Below are 21,038 nucleotides of genomic sequence, written 5' to 3' on the forward strand. Positions count from 1 at the left end.
CTGCTTTCCCGGCGTGTTTCCACTCTATCTCGGCGCTCGAAGGATGGCGGCTCGATAATGATTTTGCGTATATATGCTGGCAATATTTGCACGAAGTAAGAGTATTAGCTTGGATTAGAAATATAAAGTGACTTATTCTCAGAACGCGAAACATCGATGTCTGATTTTACATGAAATCTTGATAAAAATGTAAGTGATAAGTAAGATAAAAATATTAATGATAAGAAAGATATAGAATCGTCGTTTTCATAAAAATTTTCTAAAAATATTTTTGTCTATCTTTACAAATATAATTTTACTATCTTTTGTTACATGCTAATTGTTACATTTCTAAAAAAAATAAAATTTTTTATCATGAAAATTCTATTATATTTTGCTATATTTCACATATTATATTTTTTATTAAAATAAATTTTTAAATAATATTTTCAGTTCTCTTTGATTATATTTCTAACATCTCACTGTTTCTAATAACTAATAACTAGAAAAATTATTTTAATACCGATTTGATATATCCCGAAAAAGAGTATTAAAAATGCGGAACATCGGTGCAAAGAAAATAAAACATAGGTATTCTATCGATCTATCGCACAAGTAGCTCTCACGGAGATTGCAACGGCGTTTAATAAAGCCGTGATGTATCTGCTCTGGGTTATCAATTAGCGGCAGACGCGATTATAACCCACGGAAGTATCATCGATAACTTGCGAGCGAGAGATGGAAGTCTTAATCGCGAGTTGCGCGCTACGACGCGTTCATGAGAAAATTTATACCCAACATGTCACACACAGTTTCTCGTGTTGCTCTCCGCGTTATCGCGTCGCCTCCGGTATTACCGCTTTTTCCACGTTGACGTCTCGCGCGACGGGGACCTAAGACGAGCATTAATTAAGGGCCCGGCGCACAGCAGGTGTTGTAATAATTCCTACGAATTGGCCTCGACAAGGCTCATTATGCTAAGCTATGCAATACGCGGCAATATGTAATCACATGTGCCGCGGCGTGCGTCGCGTCATTTCGTCCCTCGCACGGAATTATTTATCCAACTGTCAATAATATTGCTCGAGCATGCGTATGCGCGGTGACATCAACCGTTAGCATAATTTATCATGTATGAATAAAGATGCGCGTTGATTGCGGTTATTGCTTTTTTTTTTTAAGACGCTACATGACGTATTAATCCCCCGAGAGGCTATTTAAACCCCGGCAGTTGCGGAATTGCAATGTCAATTGCAATGTTGACGCATTGTCGATATGGCCTGCGACAGCCGTTTGATTCACTCGTCTCATGGCGATGTCGACGAGCAATTGTACGCGCGTCACAGTTATGTATTTTGAATTGTTTCGACAAGTGTATGTATATATAGAGAATGAGAAACTAATAAATTATCTCGTTTAAATGTCAAGGCGTATTAATATCTTCTATATTCTAGTCACACATTTAATATCGCAAAAGAAAAATAACACTATTTTATACGAGTCTCTCAGAAATCAAACTGATCAGCTGCAGTTTGTATAAATTTTTTAATTTTAGTACTATAGAGCACATAATTAGAGTGCCCTAATTAACGTATTAAAATTTAAAAAATACGAACAGTTGAGTTTATCAACTTAACTTTTGAGAGGCTCATATATCGGCTACATGAAAAAAATCATATTGTATGCTTAAAAGCACCAATTATAGCATAAATAAATTAAATAATAAATAATATTGCAAAAAATATACATGCTCGTAATATTAAACGAAAATAAAATTGATTCGACGCATGTGGAGATATTTTTAATTGCGATAAAATGGAACGATTAATGGTTATACTGGCGTTTCGAATCATCGCTAAAGGGACGTCATTAAAAGGTGCATTAAAAATAATATCGAGTATGCTCTACGCTCTACGCAAAAGCGAACAAATATGCGCGAGTGCGTGAATTGTCGTTGTGAAATACTATCACTGTTTATCTCATTTTCGTTGCATCGCGATATACAAAGAGTCAACAATGATTCAAAATTAATCGGTATCGATTTTAAAGTTGAGCAAAATTAATTCCCATCTCCGAAAAATGAATAAATTAGTTCGAGTAGAAGCTGTATCGAGCACTAACTTAACCAGCTGGACTAATGCAATTTTCCGCGCCATTATCTTTTAATGTATTACCTTCCTGATTAACTGCCGTTAGAGATATACACGAAAGAGATAAAAAAAAATCAAATAGCTTACAACGCGATAAGTAAATGTTTTTTGTTTTTTAAGTAAATTGTATCGACTATATAAAAAATAGATTCGCTAAAGAACGCTTTTAAGAACAAAAAAGCGCTGCTGGATTTTTACATTAATTATCTAATGTATTAATTAAGAAAAACTCCAAGAAAAGTTAAATATTGAATTCACTTCGCGATTCTTCAGGTCGTAAGAATTTCTGATTATGAGAGAAAGATTATTAATCTTCCTCTGTAAAAAGTCTATATATATATATATATTGTTTCTTACTTTCCACTCTCTCTCTTCTCTCTCGCGTTAAAAAGTATATTATTATTTTTAATAACCTAATACAGAAAGAGAGAGCGTAATTCCATTATCAATATTAATATATGATTATCAATAATTAAAGAGTTAAAGTAAAAAAATAAATGTATATGAAATGCATAAAAAAAGAACAGGTTTATCATCTGATCAAATTTTTCATTTAAATCAGATAATCAAAAAAGTCGTGCAGTCATCGAACATTTAGAATATTTGTAAAGCTTGCATTAATTATGTACATCTGAATTTAATATATCTTCTTGATATATATTATAATCAGCGAATCAATATTGTGTCACACACACATGCAACATTCCTTATAAATATATTTGTCAAAATCACGGTCTCTTTTGATTATTCGACGTAAATAGAGAATTTATCCACCAACCTGCTCGATACAACGTGACATAATAAATCGGTGACAGGCCGTGATTATATTCATTTACCTTTTCGATGGCTTCCAGCGCCGCTTCAGCACTCCCAGCATGAGTAAACCGATGAGGATGAGGCCCAAGCGCTAACGGATCTCCGACTTGCAGCTACTATCAAGCACCAGTATCACAACCGATCACTACCGAATCACACTATCACCGGATTATCTCGTCGATCTCCCGGGAGATCTCTTTGTCGATCGCACACGAGTCACACCATGATCTCTCCCGGACGAGAGAGTTCTTTTTTTTTTTTTTGCGCGCGGTCTCTGCTTTCTCACGTCGCGAAGTTTGATCGATTTCGCGATGATCGGCGTTCACCGGTTAAATAAGTACTCGTCGTCGTTTAATCCCTTCGCGGAATCACTTTCGATCACAATACGAATCGCGCTCTGCGGTTTTCAAGTAACTTATTATCATCGTTATTGAGCGTCCTTATTTACCGGACACCTGCAATCAGAACAATAGCAATGACATTTAAAATTAATGCAGAATTGAAATGTAGATATAGACACGTACGGAATAATTAAAATATATTATTAATGGCGAGATTTTTTTCACTCCAAAATAGGAGAACAATGTTATGATTAAACATAATTTTTTAATTTTAACGCGTTGAATATTTTAAATAACTGAATTAAAAATAGTTTCTAATATGGCCTTTTATAAAATTGGTAATAAATTCATTAGAGAAAAAATTTACATATATATATGAAAATCTATATTGTAAGAGAGATTATTTTTTTTTTATTACAGAAATATTAAAAAAAAAAATTATTTGAAAAACTTATTTCCACAAAACAATTTATGTGAGATGTTACAAGCACATTTTTGCAAAATAGCAAAATTTAAATATTTTATGACTAATATTACAATATATGTGTGTCACAATTATTACTTAAAAAACTATAAAAATGTTCACATTAATTAGATTCTTATAAAATTTATCACACGTAAACTCGTCAAAATGTAAAAAAAAAACATTCAACTCAAAATTATATTACGTACTAAATAAGGAACAATATTGTTTCTCGCGCGCAGAGAATAAATTCCGATACTTTATGGTGTATTATTCCGTTGGCGGAAGTTTGCTAACAAGTAACAACAATTCCGCGTGCAACCGTTAAATATACAGTTTACATCAAACGTTACACGAAGGATAATCCATTTTTTTTTTGTCATCGCGCTGCAGTATTGTGTTCGCCATTTTATGCGATATGACTGTAAATTCATGTAGTACGTAACGCAATACGATCGAGAAGATTCTATTTACCATTCACAAAAGATCGCATAAATAATAAAGCACGCCGCTCGACAAATGTTTATCCTGCTTCCGGGGTCGCGGAATAATTTATCGCCCTTCGAGAGAGCGTCACGTCGTCATCGTCGTCGGGTGGGACAGACTTGGTCGATATCTCGAACGCTTGCTCAAAATCGCACGTAGAAAGCGCTTTTATCAAAAGTCATTTTTAAATCGTTGCTTTAATTGAACACCGATAAATAAGATCGAAAATTCTCGCGCTTCGTGAGGAATTCAATGATTAAAGAACGAATAATAAATCACGTCCCTTTAATTAAGACAATAATTATTCGACAGCATCCCAAGAGGACGTGCACCTTTTGTCGGCTACCGAGAAAAATTGGTTCGCTTTTATGATAAAAACTGCATCGTGCTTTTCTCTGAGCGGAGAATAACAACGATGTTCTTATTGTAAGACAAGTTATTAGCTCTATTAGTTCATTTACCTTATATAAATTGTAAAAAAAAAATGCTGTTATCTTATTATGCGTAAAATCCAACATATACAATAAGCAAGTATTATTAATAAATGCTAAAAAAAACTGTATTTAATGAAGTGCCTTAATTATAGGCTATATTCTTCAAAAGAATTTAATTGAAATTTTAATTAAGTAGCTTCTTAATTACCTCGAAATTTTTTATCGTTAGATCGTTGAAAGATTTCTCGAATCAAATTTTAAAAAGAAACGACATTAAAAATTATATGATGTTAAATTTCTATAGAATATAGTCAAATATATCTGCGTTCGCTTATCATTCAAATTTCACGGTGGGATGTCCATCGTCAAAAATATTGACATTTGATCGGTCAATATCGGTTATAGATAGGAAATAAAATTTTAATTCTCACGACGAAAATTAAACGAACGTCATCGTGTGTTTTGCAAATACGAGAGCAATGCAATCATTGATTTCCGATTCTCGGGAATAGCGGGATAGGAAATGACGTTTAGGCTCGTATTAGAATGACCTTAATCTGCTTTCTGAGATTATTGGTTTGCAAGCAATCACGATCAATGTGGCTGAACATCCAATTGCCGCGAAATTGCATAATCCATGCTCAAAGGTTATTTCGGGCCTAACCGTGGCCGCGTATAACGTATAAATGAATAAATCGGTCAATATTTTATTTGTTATGTATGTATACATTTAAATTATATTGATAATGAATATTACAGCATACCTGCGTGATACACGAACACGAATGAGATAATTATAATCATTTTGCCGAGAGACGAGAAATTAAAAGAAAATCACGGTAAATATTAACAGCTATCGCTGAATATTGTTATGATTTTAATCGCTTTTGTAGCAAAATACATACATACGCGAACAATATATCACAATTATTCGTATTTAATTGAAAAATGTAGAAATAGGTTAAATATGAAATTATTTAAAAATTAATACCAATATCTTTATAAATAACATGTTTTGTTAATAACAAAAATAATTAAAATATATTTTGCATAAATTTCTAATAGAAATAATATACAAATCATGTTTATTTCTAGCACGGTAAATTAATTCATCAATAATTACTAGACAATGATCAAATCAGAATTAATTTTTCTTTAATGATCTCACTTCATGACTTCATAAAAAGATATTTTTAGAATAAACTTCGATGTTTTTTAACCGAGAGAAAAATCTATAGAAATATCCACTCATTATTTAATAATGCAGTAAGTATTCTTATTTGGAAAATCTCTATTTTAAAATAATTTATTAATATTAAAAATCACTAAATATATGTGTGATTTTACATAATTAATAATTTATTAAAATATTATATTTTTTAAACAATTACATATTGTGTGTAAAAATTAGATACTCCATCATTATCATATACTAAACTGCTAACGTATTCAAATAAATCAATATTCAAAATGGCTACCAATTAACTATCCAAATATTCACGAATATTGCAACGCACCTGCTTATATCGAAAGAAATATCTTCATAATTATAAAATGTTCCACTTGGTCCTCTTATTCACTTTATCATTTGAAAATCCGAACAATGTATCGCTGGAATATTCGCGTTATATACTTCGAAACACGTACGATGCGTGCATATCAAGCGGCAGCTCCGTTGTTCGTTAACACGTATTAACCGCGCGATTGCATCGATGTTCAAGTAGCACGAGCTTCATCTCAAATATAATCGTAGAAATGCCGCGAAGCAACAGCACAATTTGAAGCTTGATTTATGTGGGAATAATTAATATCGCATGTTAATTAGCGGAAATTATATTCCGCCGTAGTAATCTTTCATATTCCAGCACATATTAATCGATAATAACGCTCGCGCTTTGCGCTCGTCGCTCGTTAATAAGTGCGAAAAATAATGATGAAATTTCTAACATGGTAACTCACCGGTCGTTCGCGTTTGGAAAAATCGAATTGTCAATTAAAAGTCGCGCTCGCATCTCGGAGAACGACGGCTCCCAGGATCACGAGACGATCAATAATCGCGTGCGGAAAGTTCGAAACTAGAACATCGGCGTCCACCTTCCTGACATTCGGAGAAGATATCCGCGATATTGGCGCGCTCCGAATCGCTTGAACTCCGACGCGATTCACCCCCGTCTTGTCAATGACGTCACGTCACGTGATTTTCGAAATCGCTCGGAAAATTAGCGCGAGCAACGGACATGGCGGACGACCCAAAGAGAATATCGATCGGATTACTCACCTCATTTCGCCGGTTCCGGTTCCAAGGACAGCTTCCGGTTACACGAGCCTCACGGGATGCGCGACGCGATCGACGATCCTGATGCTGGCGGCTTCCTACGCATCACGGCACCTCCGATTTGCGACTTTAGGCGCGGGCACGGGACGGACGTCTCCCGCGCGCGACGAGACCCGGTTCTCGAAATTCGACCCGGTGACCGCGATTCCGCGCGACGTGCGAACGAGCTGACAACGGAGGAGCGATGCGACGCCAATACGATACGTTGTTATATCGAACGGAGAACGCATCGACGGAGAGATGTGTTGAAACTCGCGCGCGCGCACGCACAGGATGACGCGACGTACGTACCGGTTGCGCGCCGAACTCGGACTGAGCAGCTCGTAGCGAGAGACAGAGACATGCGTATCCCGCTATCCCCTCTCTTCGTCGCGCGCACCGCGAGCTCTTCCCCGCCACCGGCCGGCTAAGTTGCCCCCACTACGCGTCCTAGGCAGCTGCGCCTTCGTGAACCGAGCAAATTCCGAGAAATACTTCGGTAAGTGATACTCGGTTACGCGTTTTTGTTGATGTTTTGAATCCGTATTGTCTTGCCTGATATTTGTTTTGGCTAACGCGTGCCTCGAGTTCAATGATGTGGAAGTTAACGAGCAATTAAATTGACGTTGAGCAGCGGAGAAAAGTACGTAAATTATAAACTGGTAATAAACTAGTAAATTTTTCGATTTTCGATTTTCGTAGAATATAATTGCTAGATATATACGAACACTTGTGTTATAAAGCAAATTGAAACCTTGTAGATGCTCTCTTATATATTTTCGTCAGAGATATAACAGAAACGTAAACCTGTCTTTCCCTTTTCTCATCTTTTTCTTCTTGAATATTACCGAAGATCCGTCACTCACGTTACTTCTCATAAATTAGTAAACGTATACAACTCAAGCTTGAAATCAATTTTAGAGTTGCACACGATATTTGAGCATTAGATTCTGCGTTTCTATTTTTGTATTATCGTAATGCGGGTAATAATAGAATTATTACTCATATTTTTTCACAAATATCGAAATACGTGACATATATTATGAATTATTAAAATGACACTAGTGGTATCTAAAATCACTAGACATTTTCGATCGACCGCATTATGTTGATTTTTGAACACTACCGAACGGCTAATTGTAAGTTGCCCCCACTGCTCGTCCTAGGCAGTTACACTTTCGTGAGGCAAGCGAATTTCGAGAAATACTTCGGCAAGTGAATCGAGTGATACTCGGTTACGCATTTTTGTTGATGTTTTGAAGCCGTATTGATTTGCCCGATATCTGTTTTGATAAATGCGTGCCTCGAGTTCAACGGTATGAAAGTTTACGAGAAATTAGATAACGGCAAGCAGTGGAAAGAAGTACGTACTTATTAACTAGTAAATATTTTTAGATTTTTGCTCGATCGATTTTTTCGTACAATACAATTGCTGGGTACAAACGCTCGTGTTATAAAGCACTTTGAAAGCTTATCGATGCCTTCATATTTTCGCCACAGATATAACAGAAATGTAAACCTGTCTGTCTTTTACTTATTATCTTTTTCTTCTTGAATATTACCGAAAATCCATCGCGCAAGTTAATTCTTATGGATCAATAATTATGTCGATTCGTGCATCGTAATTCAGAATTCCGACAAAATTTAGCATTTATAAGATCCTCGATATACGCAAAAGAAACTCACACACATATATAGACACAAAATTTAAAAAGATAAGATAACCCATTCAAGATATTAAAATATATTATCAATATAAAAAAATATAATTTTTTTTAAATATTATTATTTAACGGATAATCATGAAGTACGAATATATCTAGATACAAGGTGTCCGACCAATAATGCCTAGTGATATATGTAGAAACGCTAATTGCTAAGACATGAACAAAACTCTAGTATACAAGTTTTGTAAAGAATTCTAATGAATACATCATTTATGCATTTATAGGAAACTCTGTGTTAATCTACCCGATGCATGACGATGCAAAGCACGACCCTGAACATGGATCCAGGTTGAAACATCGACACCGAACGCTTCGGAGATGCAAAGGCACATTTTTTTTTCGAACGTCGCAAGGTAAGATGTTTCAGCAACGTTATCTTATCGCAAACGATTTTCGCTAATGCATTCAAATATCACGGTCTTAAAATGTTAAAGTGTCGCAAAGATAGTGACTGCACAGGTCATGTTTCTTAAAAAAATTCTACATTAAATTCGTATAAAATATAAATGGAAATAATTATTTGCTCGAAATATTATTTTAAGGAATTTATTTTATCGCGAAAGATTTTTATTGATGCATTCAAAAATATATATTTATAATATACATATATAATAAATTTTATTATTTAAAGAATTTTAAGAAGTTTGTTTTATTGCAAAAGATTTTTATCATTGTATTTAAATGTCACGGTTTTAAAGCAGAGATAATGACTTTGTGTTATTTACAGAAAAGATTATATCTCTTTAAAAAAGTTATACATTTAAATAGCATAAAATATAAATTAACGCGAATAATCAATCGGCAACTTGATGGAAATAATTATTTCCTTGAGAAATTATTATTTTAAGCACACAATCATTATTTTGAACACTATTATATTATTATGAAATTTTGTCAATAATCGAATTAGGCGCGTCATTATGCGATAACTGTATGTATATAGAATGCATACAGTTTAGCCATTCAATCTTGTTTGTCTATGATATATTTATATAATTTGGTGGTGTGTGGAAATTTCATGATAATATGCAACGATTCTCTCATGCTATAATGTAATTGAATAACATCGCGAAAAACGACTTGCGATAAGATAAGATAACTAATGTACGTCGTGTTTGTATTAATCAGAATTATCTGGTCAAAGATCTTCACGAAACGGCATAAAAGATCTGCCACTGAATTGATCACTGAATTAATCTTGAAAAAGATAGTAGGGTACAATGCCAAGTAGTAAATATTTCGCTTTGTATTACAAAGTGTAATTTACACAGTTAATACGATCGTATTATCATTAATTATGGATAAATTATATAGCGGAAACTTGTATGCACATGCAATTACGATATGTTGAATCGACTATAAAAAGATTTCCTTGAAATATCTACGAGATTGACGTGGTTCAATGAGAGTGCGCGTAATTGCGAGTTGCCGCTTCTTTGAGTACAACTCTGTGCGCGCAATTTGTCGGATACTTATAGCAACCATTTATCATGGAGAGCAAAATTAATTTAGATGCGTACCGCGTTGCATTGGCGGCGTTCGTGCCGGACATTTAACATCTGTCTACGCCATGCATATGCACATGCTTACATACGTGCCTATGCAAATCCATGTGTTTTACCTCTTCACAGCATTCATACGAAACAGAGCAGTGAAACCGTGTGCAAATGCCGGTTAAAGTAAATATATATTTAATATATACAGTACAATTTACCTACTGCAATAACCAGATAGAAATGTGTAGAGAAGCGTGTCCCGCATTTAATCTTAAATATCTATTCGTATGCAAATTTTTATAAATGGATTATTAATCATTATCGTGAAAGACATATTACAATATTAGAGTAGTATTTATATATTATATAACAAAAAGTCTTATTTTTAAGAGCATGTTTAGAATAATTGCAATGAAAAACGTTTAAAATTAAATTAATTTTAATTAAATTAAAAGTGAACGTTTCACTTCAAAGTTTTGCTTCGATATGGTAACTGGTCCAATTTCGACGACAGTGAGAGAATGCAGTCGTTCCTTAATGCAAATATGTATGCATGAAGGTATGCGTCAAGTTTTCCGAGATATTTCGCCGCGAACGAGAGCGTATTTTTAAATTCAAATGAGATTTAGTTCGCATGTGTCTAAATTTGCACCGGAAAACTTAACCGACGTCGGAACGGCTAATCGTGTCTGCCAATTGTTTCAATATCGTTCCGGATTCGCATTCTCGGGACACGGCCGAATTCCCGAGTGGCCGCGCACAGCTGAGCGGGCTCTCGGCGCGGATGCAATCGATTTTTCTCTCGTTCGCTGCACCACCGGTGAGATGCAGCTCCGCCCGCGGATGCATCTCCTTGCGTGGTTTGCCAACATCTTCTCCTCTTCCACTTCTTCTCCGCTCCTTCCGTCCCGCATCCTCCGTCAAATGGAAGAGTTAAAATTCTCTTTCGAAAATGTTGGCAACGAGAAATACTGTCTTTATATGACTACCGTCTCTGACATAAGACATTTTGAGGAGAAAAAAATATTAAAAGTGAAAAGAACTTTTATTACTTATTATTTTACTTTTGCTCATCGATTAGATGAGTTTTGTGAACTGGAAGGTTACCCGAAAAAGTAAATCTTTATTGAAAATATTGAAAATTTAGCCGTTAAAACTATATTAGTTATAATCCGGAATTTATAAATTTTTGTGTGATTTTAGTACAAAATTTAATATAAACTTGAGACGGGTATATCTAATTTTCTACAGAAAGGAGTTTAATAATTAAAATAATTTTGTAGAAACTTTTATATGTATACATAACGTGAGATAAAAGATAAATTTTCGTGTAAATTTAGCAAGACATGAATTTTACCGTAAGAAATGTAATTGATTACTGCATTATTTTCAATATTATACATACATTGGAACAAATTTTTTACCGTGAACACGCGTTACGAAAAATTACGGGAAAAAGGAGAAGATCATTTCTCATCGGGGGGATGGGATCAAAGAATTCGGGGTCAAGTTTAATCGTCATGAATGATGAACCGAACGAAAGAAGCTGCAGGTGAACGTCGCCGGCAATGTTAACGTTGTAGTAGGACTGGTTTCTCGAGATTTCACGGTTCTTCGAACAGGTAGTCCCCGCAGGATATGCGCGAGTGGCAAGGGTGGAAAAAATCGAAGGGATCGAGTGCTCGCTTGTGAACCCGTCATTGAAACTGATAGCTCTACGCGGGTGGTATATCACTAATTGCGTCTTATTCATGAGCGAGCATCTACTTATTCTGAACGATCACGTCGCGCGTTATCATCTCTCAACAGCCCACCTGTGGCCTCGAAATAATACCGTGAAATCGTAACTATCAATCGTTTCCGAGGTACATCGCGCGCATTTCTTAGCTTTTAAATATACAATATGTATAATATGGTTCAATGGTGATTTTTCGGGAAACTAATAATCTTTAGAAGAGAAAATAATTAGCTAATTTAAATGTGTGTATTCTTTCAACTTGAAAAATTTAATATATATTTTTGGACAAATAACATAAGATATCCTATTATATATAAAACTAAAATTGAAGATTTTGATTTCCTATGCATATGTGTGATATATTAGTTTATTCGTTTATTAGTTTATTTTTTTTTTAATAAAATTGTTATTTTTGTTATTTTTTCTGAACTGCTATTAATTGTTATATAATGTCACTTTGGTAGAATTTTATATATTAAGGAATAACTGATCTTATCTTTTGTCTGTAAGACGATGTTCATACTTGACAGCTTTATTATCGAAAGGGACTTTCAGAGAGCAAAACTTTCAAGTGAGCAGCTATTGAAAGTTTCATGCCCTATTTGTGTTCATCAGAGACTTCTACGAGAGAGTGGCTCTGAGATAATAAAACTTTTAAGTTAAACACATCGCGGGATCTCTTATGTAGATCGCAAATAGATTCGGCCTAAATTAAAATAATTTTTTATCTCCTAAGATTGTCGTTTCTATTATAATTTTTTTTTTCAATGCTATAAGAATCCAAGAAAGAATTTGGTATTTTTGAAAACTTTTATACAAAATTCTTTCTCTCTATCTTCTCAATAAGTAATGTCATTTTATTTGACATAAAATTAAAAATTTTATCTATGATATTTAAATATTTTGACGCGCGTATTAAAAAAGAGATCGCTATTTTAGTATTATGTTTTTACATTAAAATACGATTTAGAATCAAATTACATTGAATGAATCTCAATTCAACTTATACGTTTCGAGATCGATCAATCATATTAGCATAGTTTGATGTCGCGGGAAAAGGGTCAATCGGTGGCATTGCGGACCGCGACAGGAAACCGTAAATTGATATTCAGCTCATGCACTTGTATTCATCTTGTCACATTCTTTATATTCAACTCCGAGAGAGAAGGAGAAAGAGAGAGAAGGAAAAACATTCTGGTCTTTCATTCACTATCTCCCTGGACCCGTACCATCTGGTCTTCCACCTGCGCTCAGCCAACTGTTTCTTTGCCATTGCAACCAGAGCAGGTCCGGTTTTTTCATTCCGGGCGTCTTTCAGTATCTTGTTTCTCGACGACGAGATATAGTGAACGCGATAATATCGATGCGTGTTTAAAGTCCCGCGAATTGTCTTTCTCGTTCCGCCATACGGATCAAAACTTTGCATTTCGAACAATCGACGGCCCAAGTGTGTGAGTTGAATAAATTTGTTTTTCTCAGTGAAATTTTCACGAGAAACAGATATACAAAGTAGTTACAGATTTGCATAAATGTTTCACATGGTGAAATTATTTTGCGAAAAATTTTTTTAAGCCGAAATTGTCGAGTCTTGTGTGCGTGCCGCTTAAAACAGAGAATCATGACATAATAATTGCAAACTTTTCGTTCACTTGTAAAACATAAGAATTACAACTTTGTAATGAATTCTTTTTTTCGCAAATTGTATAACATTTAGTCTGAAATTTACATAACACTTAACGAATTTGTACTTGCTGATGAAATAATAATTAACCATTAGCTATATATGTATTGCTCTCTTTTTTGCGTGTACATAAGTATCACGTTGATATAATCTTATACGAATTAAATGAGGGTCATAATAATCTTCCAAGCCTTTGTCGGAGACGACGTCCAATACCGCAATATTACAGCGATTCTTATCTTGTCAAGCTTAAAAAAAACTTTCCTTTGATCTTTCTTTCTTTTGATTTTTAAAACAAAAGAATATAAGGCAAAAAATTAAGAAGATTTCTGCTTACAGCTCTCTCTTATAACGACTTTCTTATAAAGACTCTATTATAAAGACTTTGTAATTTCTATATATTTTATTAATAAATTAATTCTTAGAGAGATATTATATTTTAATTAAACGCGCGCGTAAAAAAGAATTGCATATATGCAAAGATTATAGTATCTCAGTCTCTTATATTTTTATATTTTAAGATGAAGAAATAAATACATTCTTTGTCTCTTTTTCTACTGTGTTTGTTTCCTAACTTTTACATTTGTTAATCAGCATCCATTAAAGTCGCTATTCTGTATACGGCTACGTATTTTGACATATCAAAAAACATGCGCAACGACACTTATGGAGTCTACAGTTATCGGTGACTGTATATATAACGCCATATATTTTAATTATTTACATTAATATTAATTGCAAAAAATAAGTGGTTCCGGCCGGGATCGAACTGGCGACCTTCTGCGTGTAAAGCAGACGTGATAACCGCTACACCACGGAACCTTGATGACTTAGGTTCATCATGGTGTCTGTGAATACCAGCACATATTTATATACAGTTTCTATTTTCGAATTATTGCGTTACTTAATATCATAAAACTTATGAAGACATTATCATATATGAGTTTGTAATCATTTCTTTATATATGAGTTATAAAATCATTTCAGACATTTATTTACATGTTATTTGTACTCGCTGTCGATAAATTATATGACTTTGTCTAATATTATACAGATGGCAACTGTGATCCACACATGTATATATGTGTAAAAAACAAACAAGATTTATTTTTCAAATTTTATATATAAATATAATTTTTTAATATTTATTGCTTTTTACATTATTTGAGATATAGTATAAGAATATAAATCAGATATTACAATTTAAATTGTAAAATTTTTTATATCTATTGGATCATTATCAAAGAATAAATATCAATGTTTTCTTGGGTTGTTTGACTGTATTGCATGAGAAATTGCCATAAATCGATGTTCGCTGTAGGCTCGTTAAATCATCCCCTGACGCAATACTATATGTAACGCATTGCATTTATTATAATTACGAATGCATTCTGTCACTCTCTGCACGCGCGATTTACAACCGCCCAAATTGGCAACGTTAAAATTGCATATTGGCAAAATTAATTCGTCGAAACATTTGCGTATTCACGAGACGCTTTAATTTTATTCGATTCGACAAATCACGTTCACATACATGGAAGAATATATTCAAAAATTTATTTTAATTATCAAAAAACAGTACTATATTTTCCTAGAATATAATATATTAACAATACAAATCATATTTTTATTAAAATATTACAAAATATCACAAGATATCAACATATAATAATAATAGTTTTATACCTTATAATATTAACGTTTGACATTTTATTACAACATTTTGCTATTGGAAATTATGTTTCAATTTGTATTGTTTATATTGTAGAGTGCTTTCTTTTATATTTTATACAGGAATATTATAAAATATCAAAAATTATAATTTGTTTTTATGAAATGGGTTATGTTATTAGCCGGATTTGTACTATGGTTTATGTCTCTACAACGCGCATAATCACGGATTATATGTCGATCATAATTATATCTAATTATTTATTATTAAGAAATAAATGACAGATATCTATGATAATTTATTTAAATTGCCATTTGTATTTAAAAAACATATTATTTACATTAATAAATATTAATATATTACGAGATTTTGAATGAAATTAGATTATATAGTAATATAACTGTGAACATTGAATTAATGAATCGGTGACTGATATTAGTAATTCCGACTTTATCGATATTACGAAAATTTATCGGAGATATTTTATACATATGACACATTATAGATATACTTAAACAAATGTAGCGCATAATTATTATATATAAAATCTATATTTATTATATTTTTTACAATTAAGTGCTTTAAAGTTTGATTGGCATTTATAATGTTTGATAAGCCAGTTCTATGTCAAGATCCTCGGTAGTATAGTGGTTAGTATCCCCGCCTGTCACGCGGGAGACCGGGGTTCGATTCCCCGCCGGGGAGGTCTTTTTTTGTCAATATATTTTTCCAAATCATAATTATGTATTAACTATTTTGGCTTTTATCTATACATAATCCTACAAAATTCTTCAAACTTAACAAAAATTTTGTCAATTGAAGCATTCCCACTACACACATACACGCACACACACACACATATATACATATACATATATGTACATACAAACATACATATTCTTAAAATCTTATTAAATTGTTCCAATTTATAGTTAGTTTTTCTTTAATGAAAATTTTATATTGTATCACGTGCGCGATTTTTTTTTAAAGCCCAATTTCTCTTTTTAAATATATTTTATCTGTATTACACACATATAAAATTGATTTAAATCTCTCTTTTTAAATATATTTTATCTGTATCACACACATATAAAATTGACTTAAATCTTTACTATTTTTTAGTAGAAAATACTTTGATACATATCAATCTCGTTTATTAAAAAAAAATATTCTGTCATTATTTTATTGATAGTTTAGCTAGAATATTAACTTGGAAAATTTAGAAAGTTTTGTAAGTTAATATCCTGTAAATGTGTGAATTTCTGTAAATATAAAACTTTATATATAATTTTAATATATACACATAAGAGATAATTTATTTATGCAGAAAATCACTACCTTGCTATTTATGTACTTATAGAAAATATAAAACAATATAACAGACAAATTAAGCATTAAATATGCCAAATTAAAATATCTATAATTATTATCGTAGATAGGAAAATGAAACAATATACAAAAATTATTTTGCTTAATATACTGAAAACAAAATAGTTATTGTAGGAATATACAGATATATATAAATAGCACATAAAACATACTATTATACAATCTACATTTGCATTAGGCACACATTTATAGAAACACGCAAAAAAATGATTTTTTAATAAGCAAAATATCAGTCTATATAATATATATATATATATATATATAATGATACAATATTTAATATATGACAAATATCAACAGCACATCAATTATATCCATAATTATTCTATATTGTGATATTTGTTGTAAAATGTACATTATAATTATAAACTAACAATTAGCGACATAACTTTCAATTAAAAGGAAATATATATAATGTTTCTTTTGGTCTATTCTAGAAACATATCTCTCTAGTTTTCTCAGGAACGGATATTTATCGCGTATATAAAAGCAGAAGCATAGTTACAAAATGTGATAAATATGAGTAAAGTTAAAGTCTGAGGTTTTGATCCGTTATTGTGCTGCTAATTGTAAGAGACGAGCGCGAAGAACGAACGGAAAGTTACAATGCGCGATATTATATTATATTATAAGTGAACTTCATAATAATTAGTTCACGAAGAATGTATTGATCTCTTGATTCATCATTGATACGAAATCAAATGTAAATTTTTTTATACCGTATTATTATCGGAATTTTTAATTTGACGTCTCGTTTTATATATGACAAATAAAACGAAATTAATACACCTCGTTTCATTTATGATCGGTTTCCCTTTTTATGGTTGCAGCGAGACACCAAGCTAGGATGATACCGGCGATCTAAAAAAGAAAATGTATTTTTATATCAAGATTTAAAATATTGCTAATTTTGAATACGTTTTTCATTTTAATTATAGTAAATATCAGTATATAATTCTTCAATTAAATCATGTTTTTTAGAAACATACATTATTTCTGCGCCAACACATCCAGATATTTATTTATCTTTTCTTATTGTGCTCTTGCTTAAAACTTGTTTAGTTTGATTTTAATAAGAGCGAAACAAATTCTGACACGGTATCGGCTTGACATATTTAATTAAAATATCTTGTACAATAAGTAAAACGAAAAGTTTACTTGCCTCCACGAAAGCTATCCCGATACCCACGCCAATTAAAACCGTAGCGCCCTTGTGGACCCGCATTTCCAACTTGCTAAAGCAACCCTCCTGATATACCGATGCATCATTAACCTGACAAATCACTTGCGGATCGTGCTTGCAACAAGAGGACGGAAAAGTTAACGTAAATCCATTAGACGGGGTCCAATCATTAGGACCGTCCACGCCGCAACATTCCAACTATCGTATAAACAGACAGGATTGACGTATTAATGGGATTTAATTAAACAATTATTTTTAAAAAAATTTAATTTAATTTAATTGAAAATTAATTATCTTTTTCGTGTACTGTATATACTGTATATACTGTATATATTATTTTGGTTCCAAAGTAAAGAAAAGATATTTAAGAATATAAGAATATATTTAAGAATATAAGAATATAAGAATACCAAAAAAAGTAATTTAAAAATATAAAGTTTAAAATATAAAATATTATTAATGTAGCAAAGCTACAAAGTAGAGCACATTGTGAATATATTAATAGTTACATTCGCAATAACGAAATGACTTTAATTGCTCGCCGACTATTTGCACGCGATGATCGTTTCATGTAACCTATCATCATTATGGGAGTTGCCGGTTTACTATTATTTTCTCCATGACACGGAAAGTATATTTGATTTTATCATCTCGCTTTTGTATTGATAAACCCATTAGCACGCTGCGTTTCAGATTCAATATACAGACCTTTCTCTGCACGTTGTCCCAGGCCATCCTGTCAGTTTCCGAATAATTCTTCATCGAATCTTTCAGAGTGTCTTTCATTGCCATGCTGAAATCGTTTTTAAACACCGCCGCTGCTATGCCCACCGCGAGCTCAATCACGAAAATTATTAACAGCGCGGCCGCAAACTATAAATTATGTTTGACATTACATTCATTTATTTAATTTTTTTACCATATTAAAATTATTATCCAACAATATTTTTTTGCTTTCTCGCAAAAAGAAATCTATTTAAAGATATACAAGATACAGATAAAATATAGATCAAATACATGTATAAATTTTTCGATCTTAAAAATCGGATAAAAAATAGTTGAAAAATTTATGATTAGAATTAATGTTTTAAAGTTCTCTGGACACTACAAACAAACGGTTTCTCGAATATGGTCAATATTTTTACATTTTTTAATTATTTAAAACAATTAAACTGTAAGTATAGGCTCTCAAGATCAACATATAAATAGCAATTTAGAGCCAGCGCTGGTCATATTTTATCTTAAATTATAACTTAAATTATTACTTTCTGATTTGTCAACCGAGGGAGGAGCGCAGTCCGTTGATCTAGAAGTGGAGTGTCTTTTATACGATTCTAAACAGGGCGTTGAGGGACAGACTTGCGTGCCCACGTTAGCAACCGTGTATTTTTAATTATTTTTATCCGTTTTTTTATTTTAATTTGACTCCAATGTATTTTTTGAGCGACAATATTATCGACAACGCATTCGACTCATATGATGGTTTTTATAATTTATATATCACTCACACTTGCACTGTTATTATTTTAGTATTTATATTACGCTGAAAAAGGTCCAAAAGAGGGACCGAAACGTCCATTTAAAATATGACAAATGTCTAATTTATAATTTAAGATAAAGTACGCTTCGAAACCAGCGCTAGCTCTAAATTGGCATTTATAGGTTGATTTTAGTTTTAAATTATTTGTGATTATTTCAATAATTATTTAATGTGGATAAAATTGTATCTCTGAGCTATATTTTATGCGGTATATTGATTTTTTAACTTACGGCGATTAATATGTGATAGTGCTCCTTGATCGCTCCATAACACCCTAGAAAAGCTATAATGAAAACGATAGCTCCCGCAACTATAAGTACTATAGGCGGTGCCATTATTCTGCCTTCTACAAAGTGACCGAATTCACCAACATCCGCTAACACACACGCACCGGCTGCGATGATACCTATACCGGATATCTGGAAAAATTTTAACTTAATTGTGCGCATTTTTCTTTGTCTCCGAAATTCTATTTCACATCTTGATTTTTTCCAAAAACTTTAAAAATGAAAAATATGCATATATATTTTTATATAAAAGTATCTTTTACTAAAATTATTTTCTAAAAATGATATCTGTTATCTGAACGGAATTATATTCTCTATATTAATTGAAGTACAATCCTCCAAAGACTACTATGCATTTTAAGAAACATGTATCACAAATCATCGAATCCTTTTACACGCAAGACAGACATCTGAAGATATCTTGTGCAGTCCCAGAAAAACCAATAAAAATTAGATAAATCCTCAGAACCTCACATGAAAATTATCACGAAAAAATAAAAGAAAATGCTTCTTAAATCATTTTGAAAGGACATTTGCTATCGAGATTATTCTCAAGAAGATCGCTCTTGCCATCACGCTCTACTCACAGCGAAGACCAGATTGAAGATGAAAAGGATGTACTTGATGATATTCATCCCGCAGGACTCCATGGTAGCAATTTGTTTCGCGAGAGAATTGATCTTATTATCTCGATTTTATTACTCTAATTTGGAATCGATCTCACGACACTTCGCGGGATTCAAAAGATCAGACGCATAATCGACCGACTTGTGTTCCGTGCGACGGCCGTACAGTTAGTGGGAGCGATCTAGGTTGTGCCCCTTAGTCTAGGCGACGAAGGGCTTCGATCGAAATCCTCGGCCTCGAGGCTGCCAGTATGACAGACATGCAAACGGCCTCATTGGTCGTTCAGGGCGATGCACGAGGTCCTGCCACGGCTGTCGCGTTACCAGCCTATCATTGGTCAGCGATCCCGGGCAGAAGATATTATGTGGTCACTGATGGTAACCATGGTCACCTTGCTCACCTCTAACCCGGGCCAACCTGGCTCTTTCCAGGGAAAAGGAATAAAAAAAGAAAAGAGGACACTCGGTATTTGCCAGCGTACATAAAAGCACACTTTGCCAAGTGAACCACCCTCGGCTTCGGGTTCGATGTCCTCTTTGACTTGTGTTTAACCCGAGCCATCGATCCGGAGGCCGTCAACTGACGCGCGAAATCACGAAAATTCTTTCGTCGATTACATTTCGCATGTCGGTGAGACGTTAAATGTTGACCTCCATCTGTTGATTCTTCGTACATTTAAAATGTTTAAATATGTGACGTTTTTTCAATAAGTTTT

At 33.0% G+C, this 21,038-nt stretch overlaps 2 protein-coding genes and 2 non-coding genes across 8 annotated transcripts in view; 1 reads left to right on the top strand and 3 right to left on the bottom strand.

Moving 5' to 3' along the window:
• Positions 1-7,312, bottom strand: part of LOC115241277 — a 264,967-nt gene extending 257,655 nt beyond the window's left edge. For all 4 annotated transcript variants that reach the window (XM_029816948.1, XM_029816947.1, XM_029816950.1 and 1 more), the window contains exons 1-2: positions 6,948-7,312; positions 2,966-3,400 (exon numbers count right to left, since the gene is read on the bottom strand). In XM_029816948.1, coding sequence (XP_029672808.1) covers positions 2,966-3,006 — 41 coding nt within the window. In that variant the 5' untranslated portion in view covers positions 3,007-3,400; positions 6,948-7,312. The remainder of the gene's footprint in view (positions 1-2,965; positions 3,401-6,947) is intronic.
• Positions 7,313-14,374: 7,062 nt separating this feature from the next.
• Positions 14,375-14,447, bottom strand: Trnav-uac. The gene has a single exon. It is a non-coding gene; the product is annotated as a tRNA-Val (tRNA).
• Positions 14,448-15,930: 1,483 nt separating this feature from the next.
• Positions 15,931-16,002, top strand: Trnad-guc. Its single transcript has one exon. It is a non-coding gene; the product is annotated as a tRNA-Asp (tRNA).
• Positions 16,003-16,781: 779 nt separating this feature from the next.
• Positions 16,782-20,574, bottom strand: LOC115241326 (CD63 antigen). Of its 2 annotated transcripts, XM_029817029.1 has the most exons (5): positions 20,284-20,566; positions 19,640-19,828; positions 18,578-18,742; positions 17,849-18,067; positions 16,782-17,547 (listed from the first exon to the last, which is right to left on the bottom strand). In XM_029817029.1, the coding sequence occupies exons 1-5, from the start codon at positions 20,344-20,346 to the stop codon at positions 17,482-17,484; spliced, it is 702 nt and encodes a 233-aa protein (XP_029672889.1). In that variant the 5' UTR covers positions 20,347-20,566; the 3' UTR covers positions 16,782-17,481. The 2 variants fall into 2 exon arrangements, with proteins under 2 accessions (XP_029672889.1, XP_029672888.1); XM_029817028.1 differs by lacking the exon at positions 16,782-17,547 and having other exon boundaries at positions 17,756-18,067; positions 20,284-20,574.
• Positions 20,575-21,038: the final 464 nt, after the last annotated feature.

The sequence above is a fragment of the Formica exsecta genome, unplaced genomic scaffold, assembly GCF_003651465.1.
Source record: "Formica exsecta isolate Colony F162 unplaced genomic scaffold, ASM365146v1 scaffold475, whole genome shotgun sequence".
Classification (NCBI taxonomy): Eukaryota; Metazoa; Arthropoda; class Insecta; order Hymenoptera; family Formicidae; genus Formica; species Formica exsecta.